Source organism: Apis florea, unplaced genomic scaffold (genome assembly GCF_048593485.1).
Source record: "Apis florea isolate Af1SG1 unplaced genomic scaffold, ASM4859348v1 contig_2201_pilon, whole genome shotgun sequence".
Taxonomy (NCBI): domain Eukaryota; kingdom Metazoa; phylum Arthropoda; class Insecta; order Hymenoptera; family Apidae; genus Apis; species Apis florea.
In genome coordinates, this window is record NW_028256542.1 from 1,437,442 (window position 1) to 1,457,772 (window position 20,331).

Below are 20,331 nucleotides of genomic sequence, written 5' to 3' on the forward strand. Positions count from 1 at the left end.
GAACGAAATAGATTAACTGGATGAAGGCCAATGTAATGGGCACAATTCTTTAAAAAAGATTTCTTTCAGAAATATTCTGAATCGTCTCCAACTTTTTCTTTCCATTCTTTTTTATTTAATCGATTATAATGAATTTAGTAAATCATACTCTCTAAAAGAAATTTCCTGGCAGTTTTAACTTAACGTATGTTAAAAATATTTGTTAAATTAATTAAAAATATGATGAGGAATATTTCAGACAATCCTATACGTTGATTTATTACGTATGGCTGTAAGTGAATATAAATATTTTAATCTGTTGCTATATTTTACGTAAATGTAAACCACAATCCAGAACAACTAATATCAAATTAACGGATTATCGATAATTTACGAAATTTGCAAAACTTCATTTAACTGATCACTATTATATATAGTCAAATATTATCATATTTCATATTTCAATACGTTCATTCTCCGCGAAACTAACAAAGTATCGAACGATTTGTCGACAATTGCCTGCCACTAACTCGCTCGTCATTCCTCTCTCCACTTTTTGACGTTTTAAAATATCGGTTAAAATCATCGTGTTGCGTATCTCCAACGAAATTCTCAAGCTTTCTACATTATAACCCGAACCATCTACTAACGTACCCTATGTAATCACGTCGAACGATGGTCTAGAAGAAGAGAAATTCAAAATTCTTTTTCCGCAAGTCTCGCTTAAATCAATTATTTTTTTTTCTTTTTTGCCAAAGGCGACTAAACGGTGGCATCGTTCAATGTCGCGAAGTCGTCGACTGTCTTGAACGAGTGGACGGTCGTGCGAACTCGCTGCCTTTCGACCGGTAGGAACATGAAATCGAAACCCGACCACTTCTCCAGGAAAGCCGCAAATTTCTCCACGTGTCGCAGACGTCGAAATCTGGATCCAGTTCACTGTATAACCGCGACGACGAGCCATCGACCACGATAATGAATCAATTAACGACATCGCACCAACCATCAGGTTGTGAACATGATTCCTTTTAAACAATCGTTTTTATATTTATTCTAATTTTATTTATGGATTATGGTTATTCCCCGCCTCGTCGTATCGCTTGCAAGCGTTGTAATTTTCACTCCTTTGGTTGAGAAAGAGAAAGGTTGACAGGAATTGGAAGAGGTTTGAGAATGAAAGAGAGAGAGAAAGAGAGAGTTTTGAGGTTCGAGGAGATTGATATTGAGAAATTTGGGGATGACTTTTAAAAAAGAAATGAAAATTCGAGTTTTAGGGATATGGAATGTACGGATTTTAAAGTGATGAGGGGTAATAACTATGTATTTAAGTGACTATTGAATCGAGTTATAATTAATATTGTAATAATGATATATGATAGGATTAAATTGCTAAGTTACAATTGTTAGGATATACAATTAGGATTGACTGGTTGTAATTATTAAACGTTGAATTCTTGATTAATTAGCAATGATCTCATTTGATCATTAATATTTATATTTTGATGAGTGGAAATAATAACGTATGTAATTAAATAAGAATAGAGAAGCATTTCGTGAGGTCTTTTAATTATTCGCTAATTTGATCATATTAAATTTTCAAAATACAATTAATTTTTTAGATTTTTTAGACTATTTATAGGATAAACATACACACATTTAATACTTTTTATAAATATGAAATATCTTTATTGCTTCCCGATATCGTGGGCAAAATATGAAATATACAAAAGCAAATATTTATATTGTTGATAAATTTAAAATCGTAGAAAAGATATTTTTTATAAAAAAAAAAGAACCTGTTATATTAATTTGTACCAACTATAATAGAACGAATAAAAATGTGAAACATTTGTTTGAAAATCTAGAAAACGAAGATCCTATCAACGTTACAGAAAAAAGTGCGATGTCAGGTGCAGGGATCAAGAGTGCTTCCGCGACTCAAAAACTTAAAAATCTGAACAGCCATTCAGGACGCAACTCAGTTCATGTTCGTATCGAGTTACATATCTTTGCTGAAAAAGATTTCTCGGACCGATCAATTTCATAATCGAAGATTACGTATTGTTATTAATTAATTTAAATTCAATGTAAAATTTAAATAATCAAAAAAAAAAAAAAGAATTATATAAAACTTCTACACTATTTTTAATACATAAAAAAAAAAAATCGCAGTAACGATTAAAATTAAGAATATTTAGAAAAATAAAAAGGGAATCTCTATTCCAGGGAGATACTGCGAGCAATACCACGGAAGATGCTTCTATAAATAATAAATCTCAGACCAATACCGTTCGACGTCCAGGAAAATCATCAATTAGCCCAACTATGCACAAGAGGCCTACAACTAATCTGCCTGCCGGATCTACACTTAGGCCCGAAAATCAATACGCGATGAAGAAGAAACGTTATCTACTGTTGAAGAAAGAATTGACAGATAAGCAGGTGACTGATCTCAATATTGAATGACTTCTAAAAAAACAATAAATTATATATATCATATAATATTTATCATTAGAGATTTTTAAATTGTTCAAAGGATCTTCGAGTTGTACTTTATTACAACTTTATGAAACGATTCATCTTTATAATATAATTAATCGAAAGATCACCAAACGAATTCAAATTCCATCAGAAAGCAGCGCAAGAATTGTACACCGAGTTGTCTCAACTACGCGAGAAGCTAATCACAACTGGCGCAAGAGATCCAGGCAAACCGGAAATTCTAAAGCTCGAAATTGGACCTCCCAAGGCTCCTTATGTAGCGGAACAGATTTGTAATGAATCAGTGGACACCCACATAGAAAAGCTTTCTGCTGGGAACGAGCTATTAGAATGTTTGGAAGATCGGCTGCGTGAGATCCCGCAGAGATTGAGGAATATCTGTAAAGAGTTATTGGATAAACAGTCGAATTTCACCAGTTTCATCACATCTCATCTTATCGAAGCCAGCGAGAATACAGAGACGAATTCCGAAGAAGTGACAATACAATTGGAGGTACATCAGAGGGATTACGATAATATTAGATCACGTTTAAACGAGATCCAAGAGTTGGAGGAGAAATCGATCGCAGAGTTCAGGAACAACGTGCAGAACATGATCGACGAATATGAGCATTCCAGAACGAAGTTAAAGGTATAGGCGTACTATATCGTGTGAAATCATTGAAATTCGCATAAAAGGAATATCATTCTGTCAAATATTTATTATAATATTTGTATTTTGATTTCATATGATTATAAACGATTGCAACTAGAATTAAAGTGATAATATGGAAATAATTAGGAAAAAATGCGAATTTCGTTTCAAAAGTAGTCGCGCAATTTTAGCAATTTGCAAAAACAATTTAACTGTTTTAATATTAATTTGTGTTTCTACTTTAAAAGGAATTGAACACGATAGAAGCTCAGAAGGAATTGCAATTACATTTGAATGCGGCAATGGAGGAACTTCAAGCGGAAAAGGACAAGAATAATCAAGGGAAGGATCGTCTTCGACAAACTGAGACACATTTGCAGAAGGCGCGTACGAAAATCAGAGATTTGGAAACGAATATGGCTGCGGATAAGGATAAGATACAACAACTTCAATGCAATGTGAAGACTCTAGAAGGCCAGATGAAGCAGAAGGATATGGCAATAGATGCTAGATTGAAAGATATGCAAAAGACGATGAAAAATAGCGAGGATCTGGTTTCTAAGGTGGAAAAACAGAGGGACAGTTTTGAAGCAAGGTTTTCTTTAAACATTTGATAATTGTCTTTTTATATTTGTAGAATATCGTAGAATATGATTTTTGTTTTGGTGTCTTTTTGACTTGATTCAGATTAGTGGAGCTGAAAGAGAAAATGAACAGTAAGGAAAACGAGTCGATGAGTACTATTAAGGAGATGTCTGAGAGATTGAAAGCCATCACTGCTGATCTTGGTATTGAAAAAGAGAAAAGGTATAAAGGAACTTTGAAATTCTTTGTTTTCATTAAATGAAGAATCCAAAAACAATGGATATTATATAAAACATTGCATAAATATTTACGATATTATATATTATAATAATAAAATTTTTTTTTAATGAAAATACAGGCAACAAGTAGAAGATGCATTCGTCGAATTAGATGAAAGGTATAGAAATCTCGAAGAGAAGAGCAAACAATTATGTGAGCTTGCGGAGAAAAATAAAGATATTACAATCACAGGTATAAAAAATAAAAATTATAATATTAAGAAATAATTGAAAAGAAAATTAATAATATCAAGACTTAATTAAGTTATTAATAAATATCTTTTTTCTAAAATAAAAACTTAATTAACGTTTTATTTTACTTATAGAAGGTAATCACACAGAGAACGAAGTACGGTTGTTCAACGAATTGCAACAAACCAGGAACGAACTGGAAGCTGAGAGACAAATAAAATTGCAGCTGCAACAGGAGAAAGAGGAGATCATTGCAGTGATGCATCAAGCGGCCGTTAGTTTGCACTACTTTCGGGACATGTCCTCGTATAAGTCCTAAAAACTGCTCAATTTATTTCTTCGTTTGTTAGATACTCTTTTATCTTCAATTGATGGAATGATAATAATTTATAATTATTATTTTTTTTTGTTTTTGTGACCTAGTGTCGCGAGGAGGATGAAGACTCGAGGGAAAAGTTGGCTGCCGAATTGGTGTTCAAATCCAACGAATTACAAAAGCTGATGATGCAGTACACAGGACTGAAAAAGGTTGCAAAAAATGCGTAAGTTATTCTATTGTTAGTGTAACATAATATTGGATATTGGTGAATTGCGCAATTTTTTTAAAAATAATAAAAAGAATAATTTTTGTCTAAATTTAAAATTATTATAACATTTTTCAATATAAACAAAATATTATTGCATTTAAATGCAATATCAAGAAATATTTCAAATAACTTTTTTCTTTTTAATCCGATAATATAGCCAAGAAAAAAATGGGATGTTAGAAAGACAATTGATGGAAATTCAGGAGCGGCTGCATTCTCAGTCCATGGAGGGTGGAAAAGCTGGGTTGAGCGCTCACGCGATTGAGCTTCAACAACAGGTCTCTGATCTTCGTAATAATTTAGCAGAAATAATTCGACAAAAAGAAGAGTTAGAAACTGCGCTCACTCAAAAGCAATTAGAATTGGAACAACGCGATCGTGTGATGCGTGAACAGAGCAAGTTCCTTAAAGTCAGGGATGAGTTGCTTGATATTTTGAAAGGAAAAGTACAGCAAGAAAACGGAGAATTGTCGAATAGCGATGAAAATAATGAATATCTCGAACAGGTAATTCGGGATGTTCCTTTATATTTTCTTATTTAAATTGTTTAATTTTTATTAAGAATTAAGAAATTGAAACTCAAATTTTAAAAAAAAGATTAATTTTATTTAAATATTTTCTTTCGTTTAATAGTTCAAAAGAAAATATTTAAAAAAATTAATATCAAATTATTTTTTATAACCAAAATTTTAATTTAAACTCTAAAGTGAAAAATTTAGATTTTTCTCTCTTTTAACAATTCCGATTCCACTAATTCACCGCTAGATAATAAATAAATATATATATATATATATGAAAAAAATATAATTATTATATTAATTGATAGAACTTTTCAAAGTATTGGAAAATATTTCTAATCGTCCAGATCCACAAACAGATAGCTGCCAAGACTGAAGCAATCCAAGAGTTATACACAACTTTAGAGAATAAGCAATTGCAAATCATGCGTTTAGAGAAAATGGTGAAGTTGATGGAGGATCATCAAGATCGAGCCCAAGCTCAACGCACGCGTTTAGAAAATCGTATTGCTCAACTTGAGCTAGCCCTACAAAGGAATAAGGAACAGCGGTACGTTAGGGAACAATCATTATCTTCTTTAAAATTTCAGGAGGATGGTGAACCAGATAAATTATCACAAAATTATCTTAGCGATTCTGATCAAATTTATTCACAAGATTCCTTCAAATTGCAGTCTTTCCCACATGAAAATCAGCACGATTCAAGTGCTAACAGGGTAGAATTTTTATCTCATAAAACCGTTCCACAAACTGATCATCGACACTTACATGATTACAGAGACTATATACAGCGACAGACATCCTCTGATGAGGAACAACCTTATATTTGTGAACGTTGCCGCCAAGAAACATCTGTAGAGAAAGACAAAGATGAATGGTCAAATAAAAATGATTCCACTGACAATACTAACGAATCTTTGTCTAATTGGTTAACAAATATGTCTAGTGTGGAAATAACCCAGGATGCATTGAATAATCAGGATTTGCAAAACGATAATTATTTTTATGACTTACCTGTGACAGATAGAAATAGAAGGTATATTTACGGGGTGCACAATCCATACAAAGAATTCAATATGGAAGATAGTAGCAGGGAGTCGCTAAATCCTTATCAGAGAGAATATCATCAATATCATTACCGTGTTCGATCGCCACTCGCATATAAGACCATGCCTTATAGTGTCGCTTTATAAACACTGTATATAGTTTCTTCTGTGTGTTCATTGTTACAATATACCTTATATCTTGCTATTATTTTTGAAGGATTTATATTATCTACATAGGAGTAAATGATCATTATTAAATTTTAACTTTCTCAGTAGTACAATAAACACGTGTCGCAAATAATACATGAGATATGATTCAATTAAATTTTCTAGAAATATTACCATAAGTTTGTTACTGATTATACATGTTATTTACAATCATTATTAATATAATTGACCATAGATTAAAACTTCAATAATAAAAATTCATATATCATTTGTAAAAACAATTAGTGATGTACATTGTAAATAAATTTAAATATTGTATTAATATGGTCTGATTTAATAGGCTAGGTACTCCCTGCTACCGAGTTTTCAATGTAATATCGTTGATATTAAGTTCCTTACAGAGTGCCTAGCCTTTGAAACAGACCGATTTTTAATTTATTCATCTCTTTTTGTTTTTCTGATTTGGTTTTTCTGTTTTAGGGGTAAGGGCTTCGGCATCCTGTAAGGAACTTTCTAATCACCGACGCGGTAAATGTCTCCATGAATTTCGATCAAATAAAGAGATTATTTTGTGTTATTAAGCCTTTGGTAAGCGGTATTCTACGTCTTCGCAAGATATTGTTAATTCAATATTCAATACAATAATCGAATCACAAATTGTTAGCAATGTTTTATAAAAAAAGTGTAAATTGAGTAGTAATTTTATATTTTGAATTTGTTAAAAAAGTTAAAAAATTATTGATATATTGATTTACACCATTATATCCGATGAGGCTTATTTATATCCTTGTATGTTTTGTATGCATACTTTATTTTATAATAAATGTTATAAAATTAAATTATATATACAATATTGAACACAATATTAATTACTATCATTATCACTGCTGCCAGAATATGTTCCCAGTAAGGAAAGACCGTTGTTGCTATTGTTTGTTAAATTATGTGTGTTTTCAGATATTTTATGTTCTTCCATAGAAATACCTGTTTCTTTGCTTGTCACAGTTTGAATTTCTTTCTTATCTGCATTAGTTACTGAAGAATTTATATTTACTTTAGTAACTAAGTTTGTTTTCCTTTTAACTATACCTAACAAGTTTTTTCTATTCGATGATGATGATGTGCTTTCAGACCATAATGATGTTTCAGATGGTTTTATCCTTTGGTTCTCTTTAGTCTTTAATGAAAAAGTAGGAAAATGTTTTATAGTTTTCATAAATGCTTAATGTTTCTAAATGGAATTGAAAATAAAGAAATAAAATACTTACTTTTTCTTGTTTTATTGTAGATATATTGTTCTCATTTTTATTTTTATTTTTTTTCATTATTTTTTTTGGTGGTTCATTAGTTTCATTTTCATCTAATTCTACAATTTCTTCTTCTACAATAATTTTTTTACCAAATATTGCTTTAACACATTCTTCATCATATTCTTCTTGTTCTTTTTCAGTTCTTTGTTTAGCTGTTTCTGTATCAAATTGTTCTAACATTTGATCATAATCAATAGTTTGCTGTCTACGATTCAAATCTTTTAATTCTTCTAAAGATTCTAACAATTCTAATTCCTGTTTTGATTGTAATGTTCTTTTTTCTAAAAGTTTCATTGGATTAGTAGCCTCTTCTTCTTTTTCTTCATCTTCTTCTCTTTGTGCTTGTTCCTCTGCTAATTTTAGAGCCATAAAATTTCTAGTGGCACCTGCTTCGATCTCATAATCTGTATTCTTAGGATCTGTTTTGAAACTTATTTCTTGAAGGCACCGAGTACATTTTATATAAAATCTGTAAATTCGTATTCCTAAATAATCATCACCTTCAACATCTTCTTTACGGGCATTAAATTTTTTTCCTTTATAAATATATTCTCCACAAGTTTTGCATCTCATATTAAAAGGAGCCATTAAACGTACCGTATATTGTCTATTGCGGGCTAATTTCATACGAGGAATTTTTGATGGATCGAAATCCGGTGGATAATATTTCTGAAATATAAAAATTATAGCCACAACATATTAAATTAATATACGTTAATATTTATAATCAATTTAAACATTTTTCTATTTAATTTAATATAATCAATTATATAAAATTTTACTTACATTTAAAACTTTACGTTCCGACATGTTTTTAGCTTAATATAATAAAATCAATCACGAAAATTGTTATTTATAAATAAATATAAGAGATGTACAGGTTAAGTACACTTTTAGGTTAAGTATGTTGACAAGATAGCAACTGATATAGAATACTCGATCAGTGTTGCCACTAATATTAAGATTTCATCTATATATTTTTAATATTTTAATATTGGTATACATGATATTCAATTTACAAATTTAAAATAAAGTACAATTATTCGTTAATTCCACCATTGTGATTTTAGAAGTTTTAGTGTTATTAGTGTTTAAAGATACATTAGAAAAAAGTTAAATATAAATATTTAAAAAAAAATATATAAAATATTGAAATAGCTTTGTTTGTAATATCTTAAATTGTGTTAAAATTAGTAAATTTTTGAAGAATCTTTATTCGTAATTTTATTTACTTTACAGATGCTTGAAAATATACATGTGATATTTAAATTACAACAGCATTGAATGATCCTGTTCGGTAAGTAAAATTATAAAGTTTCTCTTAGTTTATAAACAGTTAATAATTATATATATTAATAGATAATAAAAAGAGGAAATTATTATAATGAAAAAAAGAGAAAGAAAATTAATAATAAAAGTTTCAAGTTTTTCATTATAATTTTTACATATTAATATATTTACTATTTCATTTTTGAAATAAGAAAATGAGAAAATAGCGGGAATTTATATTTTGATATTTCAATATTCGAAATGATCAAATTACGAAATTATAATGTAAGATTTTTTTCTATTGTTCATTTCGAACATATCTTTGTTATAAAATTAATTGTCGTTCATTTTTCTATAATCTTTAATCTTTATTTATTAATCTTTTTTTTTCTATAATCTTTAATCTATTTAATAATTATAAATTATTAAATTTATAATACAATATTTAAAGGTATAAAAAAATGAATTTTATAATATTAAAGTTTTATTAATTGTTTATTTTATTAATAAATTTAACAATATTCATTTACATATATCAAAATGAATCCAATTAATAATAGAAAATTAAAAAAATATATAATTACACTACTATTTACTATTAAAAAAATCAAAGAATCAAATATGTACTAGTTAAATTTTATAATTATTATAAACAGTAAACAATGTTCATCATTATCGCAATAGTTAACTGATCATTGTAAAATTTGCTAATGCGAATTCGTTTTACATAGGACGAATTAAAATTGGCAACAAGACCTCCCCTGATGTTTCTCCGAGTTTCTTCTCTCTAACGTGAATTTAATATCCGTGAATATAATGCGGGCATTTGACCAAACGATGAAAGCGAACGCACAGAAGAGACGAGAAGGTCCCGTCTTGCTTCGTGGAACTGGATTCAATTCGGTTTCGTACGTGTATAAAGGTTATTCAGCTAAACGCAAGGTCATGGGTACATGACTTGGGTCAGTCGAGCGCGTAAAACGGGCAAACAAGAATCTTTACGTAAAAAAAAGAAAAAGGAAATAAGAAAATAAAGAAATGGAAGAAGAGGAAGAATAACCTTAAAGACACACTACTATCCCACGTTCCTTTTGTGGAACGGCAGGGATGCCTTTATGAATACATTACTGGGACCGCGGTGTTTTAAAATCTGTTACGTGTGTATATACATTTTTCCATTTCAATCCGTTCCTGTTGGACTTGACTCTTCATGGCTTACCAAGATTTAAGCTACTGACATTTTGTGGTCTGTGCTCTTGAATATTGCTTTGGCGGTTATATAATTTTTTTTTAGTTTTTCCTTAAGGTATTAATCTTTTTTACTATGTACAGAAATTTACATTTTATTGGTTTTTTTTTGTTATTTTCATTGTCAATTCTATTTTCTTCAATGTACGTAAGATGATCGTAGATAATGTTCTATTACTATCCTATTGGTTCTATTAATGGCTGGATTCCTAACCTATTTCTTCTATCTGCAAGAGGTTATGATTATTTTCATTTGTAATTATTTTTATGATAAATTTTATTCGGAGGATTTTTACATTTATTTATTTGAATTTGTTTACATTGCGATATTCTACTAGAATATTTTTCATTTTCATTTCATTTCTTTATAAATATAAATAAAATGTTTGCAGATTGATACTTTAAATTTAATAATTGTTACTTATAAATACATTATATCATACTTGTGTTAAGTTAATTATAATTTAAATATATAGACAGACGTAAACTTTCAAACAAGTATGTGTAAATTAGAAAGGAACGTGAGGTCAAGCAACTTTTATTTCGTATAGTCACAATACAATACAATCATTATAAATTGCATTCTAACCTTCATAGTAACGGTTTGAAATGAATAATCAAAGTTTGAACTATCATTTTTCCTTTTTAAAAAGTATAGAAATAATAAAAATTTCATTGATAATTTTAATCATGTTAGAAAATTTGAAGATAACGATTATTGCGATACAATATTTTCATTTTAATAATAAATAAGTAATAGCAGCGAATAATTAGTAAAAGGAATAGCAAGAAAAGTCTTAACATGAAAGAAATTTTAATTAACGTTTTTCATATCTACGTCATGTTACTACTCATTTCTATATGTCGGCTACTCGCATTTTTGAGTGGGCTGTACTATTCGTGGAAGCCGTTCCATTCATGGAGTGTAGATGCTGTTAGCAGTCAGCGGTGCTCATTTTATACGTGGTTTTATACTTTCTCCTATAAAAAAACTTAAAACAAAAAAAACAAAAAAAAAAAAGATTAGAGAAAAAATATAGAGAAAGATAACAACTTAAAAAAATTGAGTTGAAATTAATTAAAATATTAAGAATATTTATAGATTTATATCATTCAGTCCAAAAAAAAAAATATTAATTGTATCTACTTTAATACATTAATATATTAATCTATTAAGAATATATAATGTATTAAAAAATATTTTTCAAAATTGATATTTAATGAATTAACTAAATATTATTTAATTTTTAAATTATTCAATTTTTTACTAAAAAACAGAATTTCATAAGAAAAAAATAAATAATAATCAGATTATACTACCTGATAAATGTTATGGGATAGTTAAAATAAATAGTTTTTTACTGACAGTCCATCTAAATCCTTAATTAGTCAATTATATTTATTTTATATTCATTAATTTCAAAAATTTAGTATTATAAAGATATCAATAGATAATGATTTTGCATAAAAATGATTATAAACGTCAAAAAAATTATAAAGAATTGGAATATTTAAAATAGCGTTATAGATTTTGAAAGTTTAAAAATTAAAAACTAATTGAACTTGAAGACGCATAAATAACATGACTATCATCAAGGCCATCGTCTACTATTGTTACGGATTACCGCTACGCACGTTTACTACATTCTGAATGACGTAATTCTACGTTCCTTGTTCATTGTCAGTAGAAGAAGCCAACGTATTTTTAATGTCTGATTTTATCGCAATGATGTCACGCCTGATGAAATTAAAAGTGAGAATAAGTCGCCATAAGGTTATCGCAAGCAGGAACTATATATCAATGTGTGACTTTGAGTACAATTGAGAATAATTTTCATGTAATCAAAATTATATTTTTTTAATGATATCGATTACATATTAATCACATTATTAAAATAATTAAATGAACATTTTATAATTTTTATTATTTTTTATATACAATCATAAATGAATTATTTTTATTGAAAAAATATATTAAATTATAACTTTGATCTAAAATTCATCACTAGTTCATAAATTTTATACAATTTCACATTTATTTTGTCATGAGAATTTAAATTTATGAAACAAACATGCTGTTTTATGGATTTGCTTTAAAAAATCTTTACACGTTTATATTAACATTCTAATTAAATTTTTATTTTCATTATAAAAAAAACAGCGATACATTGAATGAATTGATGTTCAATTGATGTGAAATATGAATTTTACGAATTTTTTATTATGACAATTTTTTATTTATAATTAATAAAAAATGTATTAATAAATTTAAATTTTCAAAAAAAAATGTAATTAAATATATAATAAAATATAATTAAAATATCAAAATCTGATTAAAATGATCTGATTTAAATTCGAGTTTCTTCGAATTGAATTCAATCGCTATGAGCCAATCGTTTATTTTCCTTTCTCTTTCTCTTTTTTTTTCTTTCTCAAGTTCAAACGCCTCACGTTCCGCGTTTCACAAAAACGTTCTCGATAAGAAAAGGAGTGGCGTTGTGCTCTCGGAGAAGCTTTGCCAGAATTTTTCTCAGAAGTATTTTGCACCACACTTTTATCCCCTCGCAACCGCAAATCGTGGTATGCCGCACATTGTTATGCGTACCACGGAACAGCGCAGCTTTTTTTCAACCGTCATTGGAAACTTTTCATCGTCAAATTTCTTCTCGTTTCTCTTACTTTTTTTAAAATTTTGATCCGATCGAGAAGAATCGATAAACTATTTTTAAAATTATCGAATTGATTTAATATAATTTCTTATAAAGAGACGTTTACAACCGTTTAGATTTTCTTCAAAAAATTTTTGTATAAGAGATTGCAAAGATGTTTGCAATATTTCGTATACGATTTATTCAAAAATGATTTGGATATTTTAAAGCATTTATTAAGAAGAATAAAAAATATTTAACATACTATTTAAAATTAACTTTAGATAAAGAGTAATATTATATGAATTTTTGAGGTTAGATTGAATGATAGAAACTGTAGAAAAAAAATTTTCTTATAAATTCGATAAATTTATCTCTTGAGAGATTCAATTAAATAGAACATATATATAGATTCAAATGTATTTTACACAAGATTTAATGTCGCATTCTTTCGAAACTACATTTTAAAATAGGTTATGTAGGAAAATTTTCTTAATCCTTTGAATCGTTTGTCCATCGTCGCATTTCGTTTCAGCAAATATTTCCCTAGACCAGAATGATACAAGACACGTTTGAATAGGAATTCTATGTTCATTGAGATATTTTAAAAAACAAATGATACAATTTTTTAAAGAACATCGACAACAAATTCTTTGCGATCCTTGCAAGGCATGCACGCATCCTGCCTTTCTGCGAAAGGAACCGTCGACTACTGCCAAATTATAAAGGAACAAAAACAGTCGTCTGCGGGCGCCACCAGACGAGCTTCCCTTTCTTTCCTTCTTCTTTTTCTCTTTCCCATTCGAGACGTGATACCACGCTATCTTCAGACAGGAAAGAAACGTTCATCGTCTCACCATACTTTAAACTTTTTGTGTAATATATCGTTATTATCCGTATTTTCTTAAATCATATCGCGATTCTAAATTGTGCTTATCGATTCACTTTAGTGATGTTAACGTGTTTCATGAGATTATTTTAGAAATAAATATCACATTAAGGTAAATTAATCTAATCTATGTTTTTCATTCAAAATTTTTTAATAAAAATCGAGAAATGTGTAAATATTGTATAAAGATAGAAGAGTTAGTGACAAATTATTTAATTTCAATTATATTCTATTCATTATAATTTTTGGATTACTTTATTTTATTAGATCGATTGTAACCATAACCTAAAACTTTTTGTGCACAAAAAATTATATTTCACATTTCACTTTATTAAACACAAATCTTCCGTCTTCATTCGCAAGTTATTTTTAACCAGAAAAATCCGCGTGTTAAATCCACTAAATTTTCACATTGTTCTCATTAACAATTCTCAATTTATTTTCACATTACAATCCTCGATCATCTAGCCTTTCGTAGACAGCTAGTTTATTGTATCGTATAAAGACAATATTCACTAGACAGGTTATGAAAAGGAGCAACTCGAAATACAGAAAGAGAAAGAGAGAAAGGGATGGCAAGTCTTGCGTACGTTTCTCGGAAAGCCGAAAACCGAAACACGAGCTGGCCCGGCCTCCAAGAGCGGCGGCATGTGTGACACCGGAGAATCACCGCCATTCCTCGCTGGCCAATTCTCTCTTTCTTCCATCGGTTCTTCCCCTTCTTCGTGGCTGGTTTGTTCCATTGGTTCGATATATACGTTCGATATTTCGACTCGTCGTTTGGTGTACCATCTAGCTGATGGTGCGGCATCGTCTAAATGGCCACCGTGGACCATTCCTTGCTCCCTTATCGAGTTTCAGCCGCGCAGGTAACGTCTTAATTGGTGTTCTCGTGGATACATTGTAGCCCGGCGAACGGTGTCGTGAAATTTTAATCTCACTGGTGTATGCTCCGTCTCTTTCGTTACACGACCTACCAACCGTACAAAGTCTTGATTAAAGTCGAAATAAAATAGCATGCACGAACTTCAGGCCGAATCTGATACAGTATACGAGCATTTTTTCCCTTATTTTCTACGGAATTTTTCGACTTTCTCAATGGTTGCTCATGGTTTTTTTTTCTTCGTAGTTACACGATGTTTCGTAAACGATCCTTCTGTTAAGATGAAGGGAAGGAAGAATCGTAAACTTGTGGGGTTTAATGCTCTTATTGTTAGTTAAGAATTGAATGTATAGATGGTGTTGTAAGTAATCATTTTACGCAGAATTTGGTTTAGTAGAGAAATACAATGAAATTTTATCGATGAAGAGTAATTAATGTTCGTAAATGGGAATATCTTAGAATTTTTTTAGATTTTTTGAAAATGAAGGCAATTATAAGTTTTTTTTGAACGTGAGAAATATATTAACTTAGAAGGATTAATTATATTCAGTTAAATTAATACTCGTGTATCATTTATTATATTTATTTTAATCGAGAATTTTAAAAATTCTCTATTCTTAATATCAAATTATATTGTTGTGTTATTGACTTCTGCAGTTTGCATTATCACAGGCCTTATTATCGGTCATTAAGTACCGTGACAAAAGTACCAGTTTCTACCGTCATAACAAGATATACGTTATCAGGTTTTTCCAGTCTACGTTACGATACCACTGTTAGCCAATGACAACTCTTTTCTTGCTATTTACTGTTCTACTACAGGCGTACTACGATTTCATGCTGAGTACTGATAATAGTTATTTATATTATGAGAGAGAAAGACACGCGAAAATGGAGCGTGAGAAATCGTAAAATATACTAGAAGTTAGAATGTTCGATTTTCAGAATAACTTTCAATGTTTTTCTAATAATTACAATATTTAACAATACAATTATTTTACCACACATTTTTAACTAAATTAACATTTAAAGAATTTATCGTAAAAAGATATTCCAACATATTCAACTTAGAATTCAAGAATTTTTTAAACTCTGAATTTAAATTTGCTTATTATTCATTTATTCCGTACGTGTAGCATGTCAGAAGACTTCGAAGACATGTCAATTCCAAGAATATTTAATTCATAGCAGCATTTTAATATAACTTGTATAGAAATAAATATAACTAGTAGGAAACAGGATAGTATTACGCCCTTCTGATACTGATAAATTGGTCTCTTCGTGATTTTCATCAATCCTATCCTATATATATATATATATATTATCCAATCAAAAATATTTCAATTAAAATAAATCCAGGGACGAATAACCAACAACAGGTTACCTCACGGTATCCGATTCTTCCACGATTTACACGTTCGGTATAAAGTTTTGCTTAAGCTAAGCTTGGTTAAATGGATCGGTAGAGGAATATAAGCACTTTCCACGATGGCCAGTGCTCCTGCTTGGAGCAGGATCGGCCGTGTATTCGGTTACCGTAGCTTGTCGGAAATCCTGTTTGATCCCACGGTCCAGCCTCGAGGAAGGCCTCCCTGATTCGTACGTGATAAACGAAAAAACTTGCCGCGCAACTGCAGCACTTACGTGACACCCTAGTAAAGAGATTATCGAATTCCATTTCGTTCGTTCTTTTAGAACCCGAAACCAACCACGGGCAAAAACGGGGCCCGCCGATTTCCCCGTACATTTTTTGGCAAAAAGACCCGAAATATACTTAGGAACCGGAGTTTCTTCAACCGGAGCGCGTGCCTTAACTGAGTTACTTCCACCTGGGTCCGGGCCCCCGGATTGACGTAATTGCCGTAAAAAGGGGAACCGATTCGAGGATATCGATTTTCAGCGACTTTTACGCGGTTTTTCGTCTTATTTAAGTTGATATAATCAACTTAATGCCATAAAGTTGCCATATTGCCATAAAGTTGATATAAAAGTTGATTAAGTTGATAAATGATATATCAATTTTAATTTGAATTTCGTATTCTTCGTACATCAAAATTCGCGAAAATAATTTACTTATTTAATCACACGTTTGAATATAATGAAATTAAAAGCGAAAAATGGTATATTGTAATGTGTGTATGATATAGGTTAGGTTAGCTTACGAATATCTCGTTTAATTTGAATATTTTATTTATTCTTCATAGCTCAAAATTCGCGAAAGTAATTTACTTATTTAACCACGCGTTTGAATATAGTGAAATTAAAAGTTCTGCGAAAAAGGGTATATTGTAATGTATGATATAAGTTAGGTTATGAATATCTCGTTTAATTTGAATATCGTATTCTTCATACCTCAAAATTCGCGAAAATAATTTACTTATTTAATCACACGTTTGAATATAATGAAATTAAAAGCGAAAAATGGTATATTGTAATGTGTGTATGATATAGGTTAGGTTAGAATATCTCGTTTAATTTGAATATCATTATTCTTCATAGCTCAAAATTCGCGATTCAATTTGCGAAAGTAATTTATTTATTTAACCACGCGTCTGAATATAGTGAAATTAAAAGATCGTAATATGCGTACGATATAGGTTAGGTTAGGTTCTTTGAACTATATAATCGTGTATTGTAACGCCATAATTAAGAATACCAATTTTCACGAAAAATCAATATTTCAATTAATATTTTAATACGTTAAATTTCGAGAAAAAAATCTCACGAGCATTCGAGAAAAGGAATTTAGAAGTATTGTAGTCCGTAGGAGCAACTGAATCCGTTGATGTAAACGCGGAAAGGTTTATCGAGCAGACGCAAGGTCGCCGAGTACCCCCACTATTAATTTAATTGCGCGATCACCGGTGAGGTGTGCTCCGAATACGACTCTGTTTTCGACCGTGGTTCCCACTCGTCGTCCGTTGGAATTTAGCAATGCGGGAGGCGCAATTCTGGCTCACCCCTGCACGCCTCGGAATCCTGAATCGAACCTGAGCCGACACGAGCCGTCTCCGATGGAAAAAAAAAAAAAAAAAAAAAGGGAAACGAACCAATCTGACTCGCGTCCCCGACGAAATAAGAATTTGTTCGCGTGCTTAACGAAATAATATAATTTTGTCACGTGTACAAAATCGAATCTTGAAAAATTAAATTTCAAAATCGAGTCTCTGAAATTTTAACAAACAATCAGCATCCAATCAGTGTGTATATATATATATACATATAAAAGTGAAAGTAGGATCCGTGCTTGTTGCAAACATCTCTAACGTTTTAAAACGATATTAAGGTAGGTTTTCAAGAGAACGGGGTGAAACAAGCGATTTTGTCACGCTTCGAAAAGAAAGCCCTCGATGGCTGGTTTATCAAGCGCGATAACACACCTCTTAATTTCGCGATTTTATTCATTATTTTTCCGCGACAATCAGGATTGGCGAAGAGCGGCCGGCCAACTGGTTTAACCGGACCAGTTTCCACGGGATTTTTCAAACTCGATTCTTTCGGTGGACGTCCGATTTTTAGAACTCGCCGAGTCCAGTTCCTATTCTAGGATCGAGCCAGATCCAATTACTATCGGAAATGTCCTGCCACTTGCGCCGCGTTCGAGGCTGTATACGGCTGAAACAGGTTGAAGGTCCATCAAAATGTTTTTCACCTTGGTTGCTGCCGTTCTGACAGATTCTCGGATCGAATCCACCTGTGCGCCTTTAACTCTCCCCGTTCCTTAACAATTTCTTAACTTGACTATTTTCAATCTCGAAAATTGGAATTACCGATACACCTTCTTCGTATCAATTTCTTATCGTCCTCATAATTATTCCCATTAATCTTTCCATCGAGCATAAGGAGGAGGAATGGGAATGGCAAAGGGAAAAAAGCAAAAGTAAGAAGAAAAAGCGGTATCGCTTTCTGTACGTTTTCTTCGTGTGCTCACCCTGGAAATTCCGTTCTGTCGTACACGTGGAGATAATATGGGGGGGGGGGAAGAGTACGGATTGGAAAAATAAAGGAAATCTTGTCGTAAACCTATCTATAGGACGCTTTCCTGGACAACGGTTGAACATGTGAACGGTCCGGCTGAAGGGTAGCTCTGCAACGCAGATGTTGAAAATTGTTGAGGATTCGCTCGAATTTATTTGCTTTCCCTCCAGTCTCGAATCTTTCGAAAAGTTCGAGCGTGTTTTCCTCGCTCGAATCGTAATCGAATTCTGTAACACGCTTGATTCAGAACAGGTCTAGATATATATATACGATACATTTGCTTTAATTCTTATCTCTCGAGACGAATGAGAAGAAGAAATTTGTTTGTTGCGATCGGTTTGAAATCATGTTCTGTGAAGAAATTTGAAAACACGGAAAACGTAATACGGGTCGAGGATCAAAGGGCGATGAATAATACATGATACGTCGATTGTTTCGCGGCACCGGATGACGACGACGACGACGACGCGTCAGAATCTGTGGAAGATCGTCGGTGAGAGATTCGAGACGTGAATGGCAGTCGTCCCTATAGCACACGTCCCGGTATGCGATGGCTCTTGATAAAAGAGCCGTGGCCGCTAATCGAACAAGCGCCATTCTCTCCTCCGGCCAGGCAGGATTCTGCTTTTGATTATGCGCACCGCATCGAAGATTATACCGCGTGACACGCGTGCACACGCGCGAATTTCTGGCTTGACATTCCCAGTGATTTGCGCTCGACGGCTAAGTAATTGGCTCGATCGAAATTCGATTGGAAAATTTCTTTCCTTCCTCCTCCTTTTCGTTTGCCCCAAATCGTTCATTTTTATATTTGCTCGACGATTCGATCCGACAAATTGTAATCTTTTTCTACGTTTCGTTCGTCTTTTTTTTTCGAACAACAAACAAAATCGAATAAAATTTTTTCCAGAAATAAATATTTAAAAAGAGCGGTTGTTGCGAATATGTAAAACTTTGGGAGGAAGGTCCGAACAGGTAGTAGAACAGGTAATTAATTTTTCTAACACGTTTCAGAAAGGCGTTGTAACTACTCAAATGTACCATTTATACGAAGCTTCACGTATCGTGACACAGGACGTCGTTCTATTTACTTTACGTTCTTCCTCATCGACTTACAGCGGATGCATTCTTGCAATCGGTATGCATTCTAACCTCGCTCAACACGTCTGCCTTGTTGCTACCTACTTTGGCAGGGATATTCGTTGCTTCCTTTCTTCCTTCTGCTTCCAGCTTTCTGAAACTTACTCGAAGTTACTCCCCTTTCATTCCTCTTCTATTTTTGAATTTTTTAATTTTTCGTACGAAAACATATATATATATATATATATAAATAAAAGTTCACAAATTTTTTAATCTTCCAACTCCAATTTTTCCGAACAAAAAAAAGAAGAAATTCCTTCGACGAAGACCGACGATCTTTCGCTCCCATCAAAAAAAAAAAAAAGAAGAAAAAGAGAGAGAAAGAAAAAAAAAAGAGAAGGAAGAGGAAAGAAAAATGATCCCACGATCCTTCATACCGTTCCTCCGTATCCAAATCTGTGCGCGCGCGCGCGCGCGGTCATTCAATTCCAACGTCTTCTTCTCTCACCTGACCGTCCTCGCCGCGGTAGAAAACGG

General features: G+C 31.5%; 2 protein-coding genes and 2 long non-coding RNA genes across 7 annotated transcripts; 2 read left to right on the forward strand and 2 right to left on the reverse strand.

The window, feature by feature from the left end:
• Positions 1–479: 479 nt before the first annotated feature.
• On the forward strand, positions 480–7,333 carry LOC100871846 (uncharacterized). Of its 3 annotated transcripts, none has more exons than XM_031915059.2 (12): positions 480–988; positions 1,845–1,966; positions 2,206–2,421; positions 2,612–3,112; positions 3,364–3,710; positions 3,803–3,922; positions 4,059–4,171; positions 4,305–4,444; positions 4,594–4,712; positions 4,915–5,263; positions 5,623–5,825; positions 6,970–7,333. In XM_031915059.2, the coding sequence occupies exons 1-12, from the start codon at positions 955–957 to the stop codon at positions 6,992–6,994; spliced, it is 2,289 nt and encodes a 762-aa protein (XP_031770919.2). In that variant the 5' UTR covers positions 480–954; the 3' UTR covers positions 6,995–7,333. The 3 variants fall into 3 exon arrangements, with proteins under 3 accessions (XP_031770919.2, XP_031770920.2, XP_086773115.1); XM_031915060.2 differs by having other exon boundaries at positions 5,635–5,825; XM_086916989.1 differs by lacking the exon at positions 6,970–7,333 and having other exon boundaries at positions 5,623–6,811.
• On the reverse strand, positions 5,903–8,773 carry LOC100871969 (splicing factor YJU2). 2 transcript variants are annotated; one of them, XM_086917136.1, is made up of 4 exons: positions 8,586–8,736; positions 7,758–8,468; positions 7,363–7,666; positions 5,903–6,127 (listed from the first exon to the last, which is right to left on the reverse strand). In XM_086917136.1, the coding sequence occupies exons 1-4, from the start codon at positions 8,607–8,609 to the stop codon at positions 6,096–6,098; spliced, it is 1,071 nt and encodes a 356-aa protein (XP_086773262.1). In that variant the 5' UTR covers positions 8,610–8,736; the 3' UTR covers positions 5,903–6,095. The 2 variants fall into 2 exon arrangements, with proteins under 2 accessions (XP_086773262.1, XP_003691558.1); XM_003691510.4 differs by lacking the exon at positions 5,903–6,127 and having other exon boundaries at positions 7,282–7,666; positions 8,586–8,773.
• A 2,065-nt stretch (positions 8,774–10,838) lies between these two features.
• LOC147658527 (uncharacterized) lies at positions 10,839–11,896 on the reverse strand. Its single transcript, XR_015295066.1, has 2 exons — positions 11,637–11,896; positions 10,839–11,308 (listed from the first exon to the last, which is right to left on the reverse strand). It is a non-coding gene; the product is annotated as an uncharacterized LOC147658527 (long non-coding RNA).
• Positions 11,897–13,773: 1,877 nt separating this feature from the next.
• On the forward strand, positions 13,774–14,903 carry LOC147658528 (uncharacterized). Its single transcript, XR_015295068.1, has 2 exons — positions 13,774–13,965; positions 14,373–14,903. It is a non-coding gene; the product is annotated as an uncharacterized LOC147658528 (long non-coding RNA).
• Positions 14,904–20,331: the final 5,428 nt, after the last annotated feature.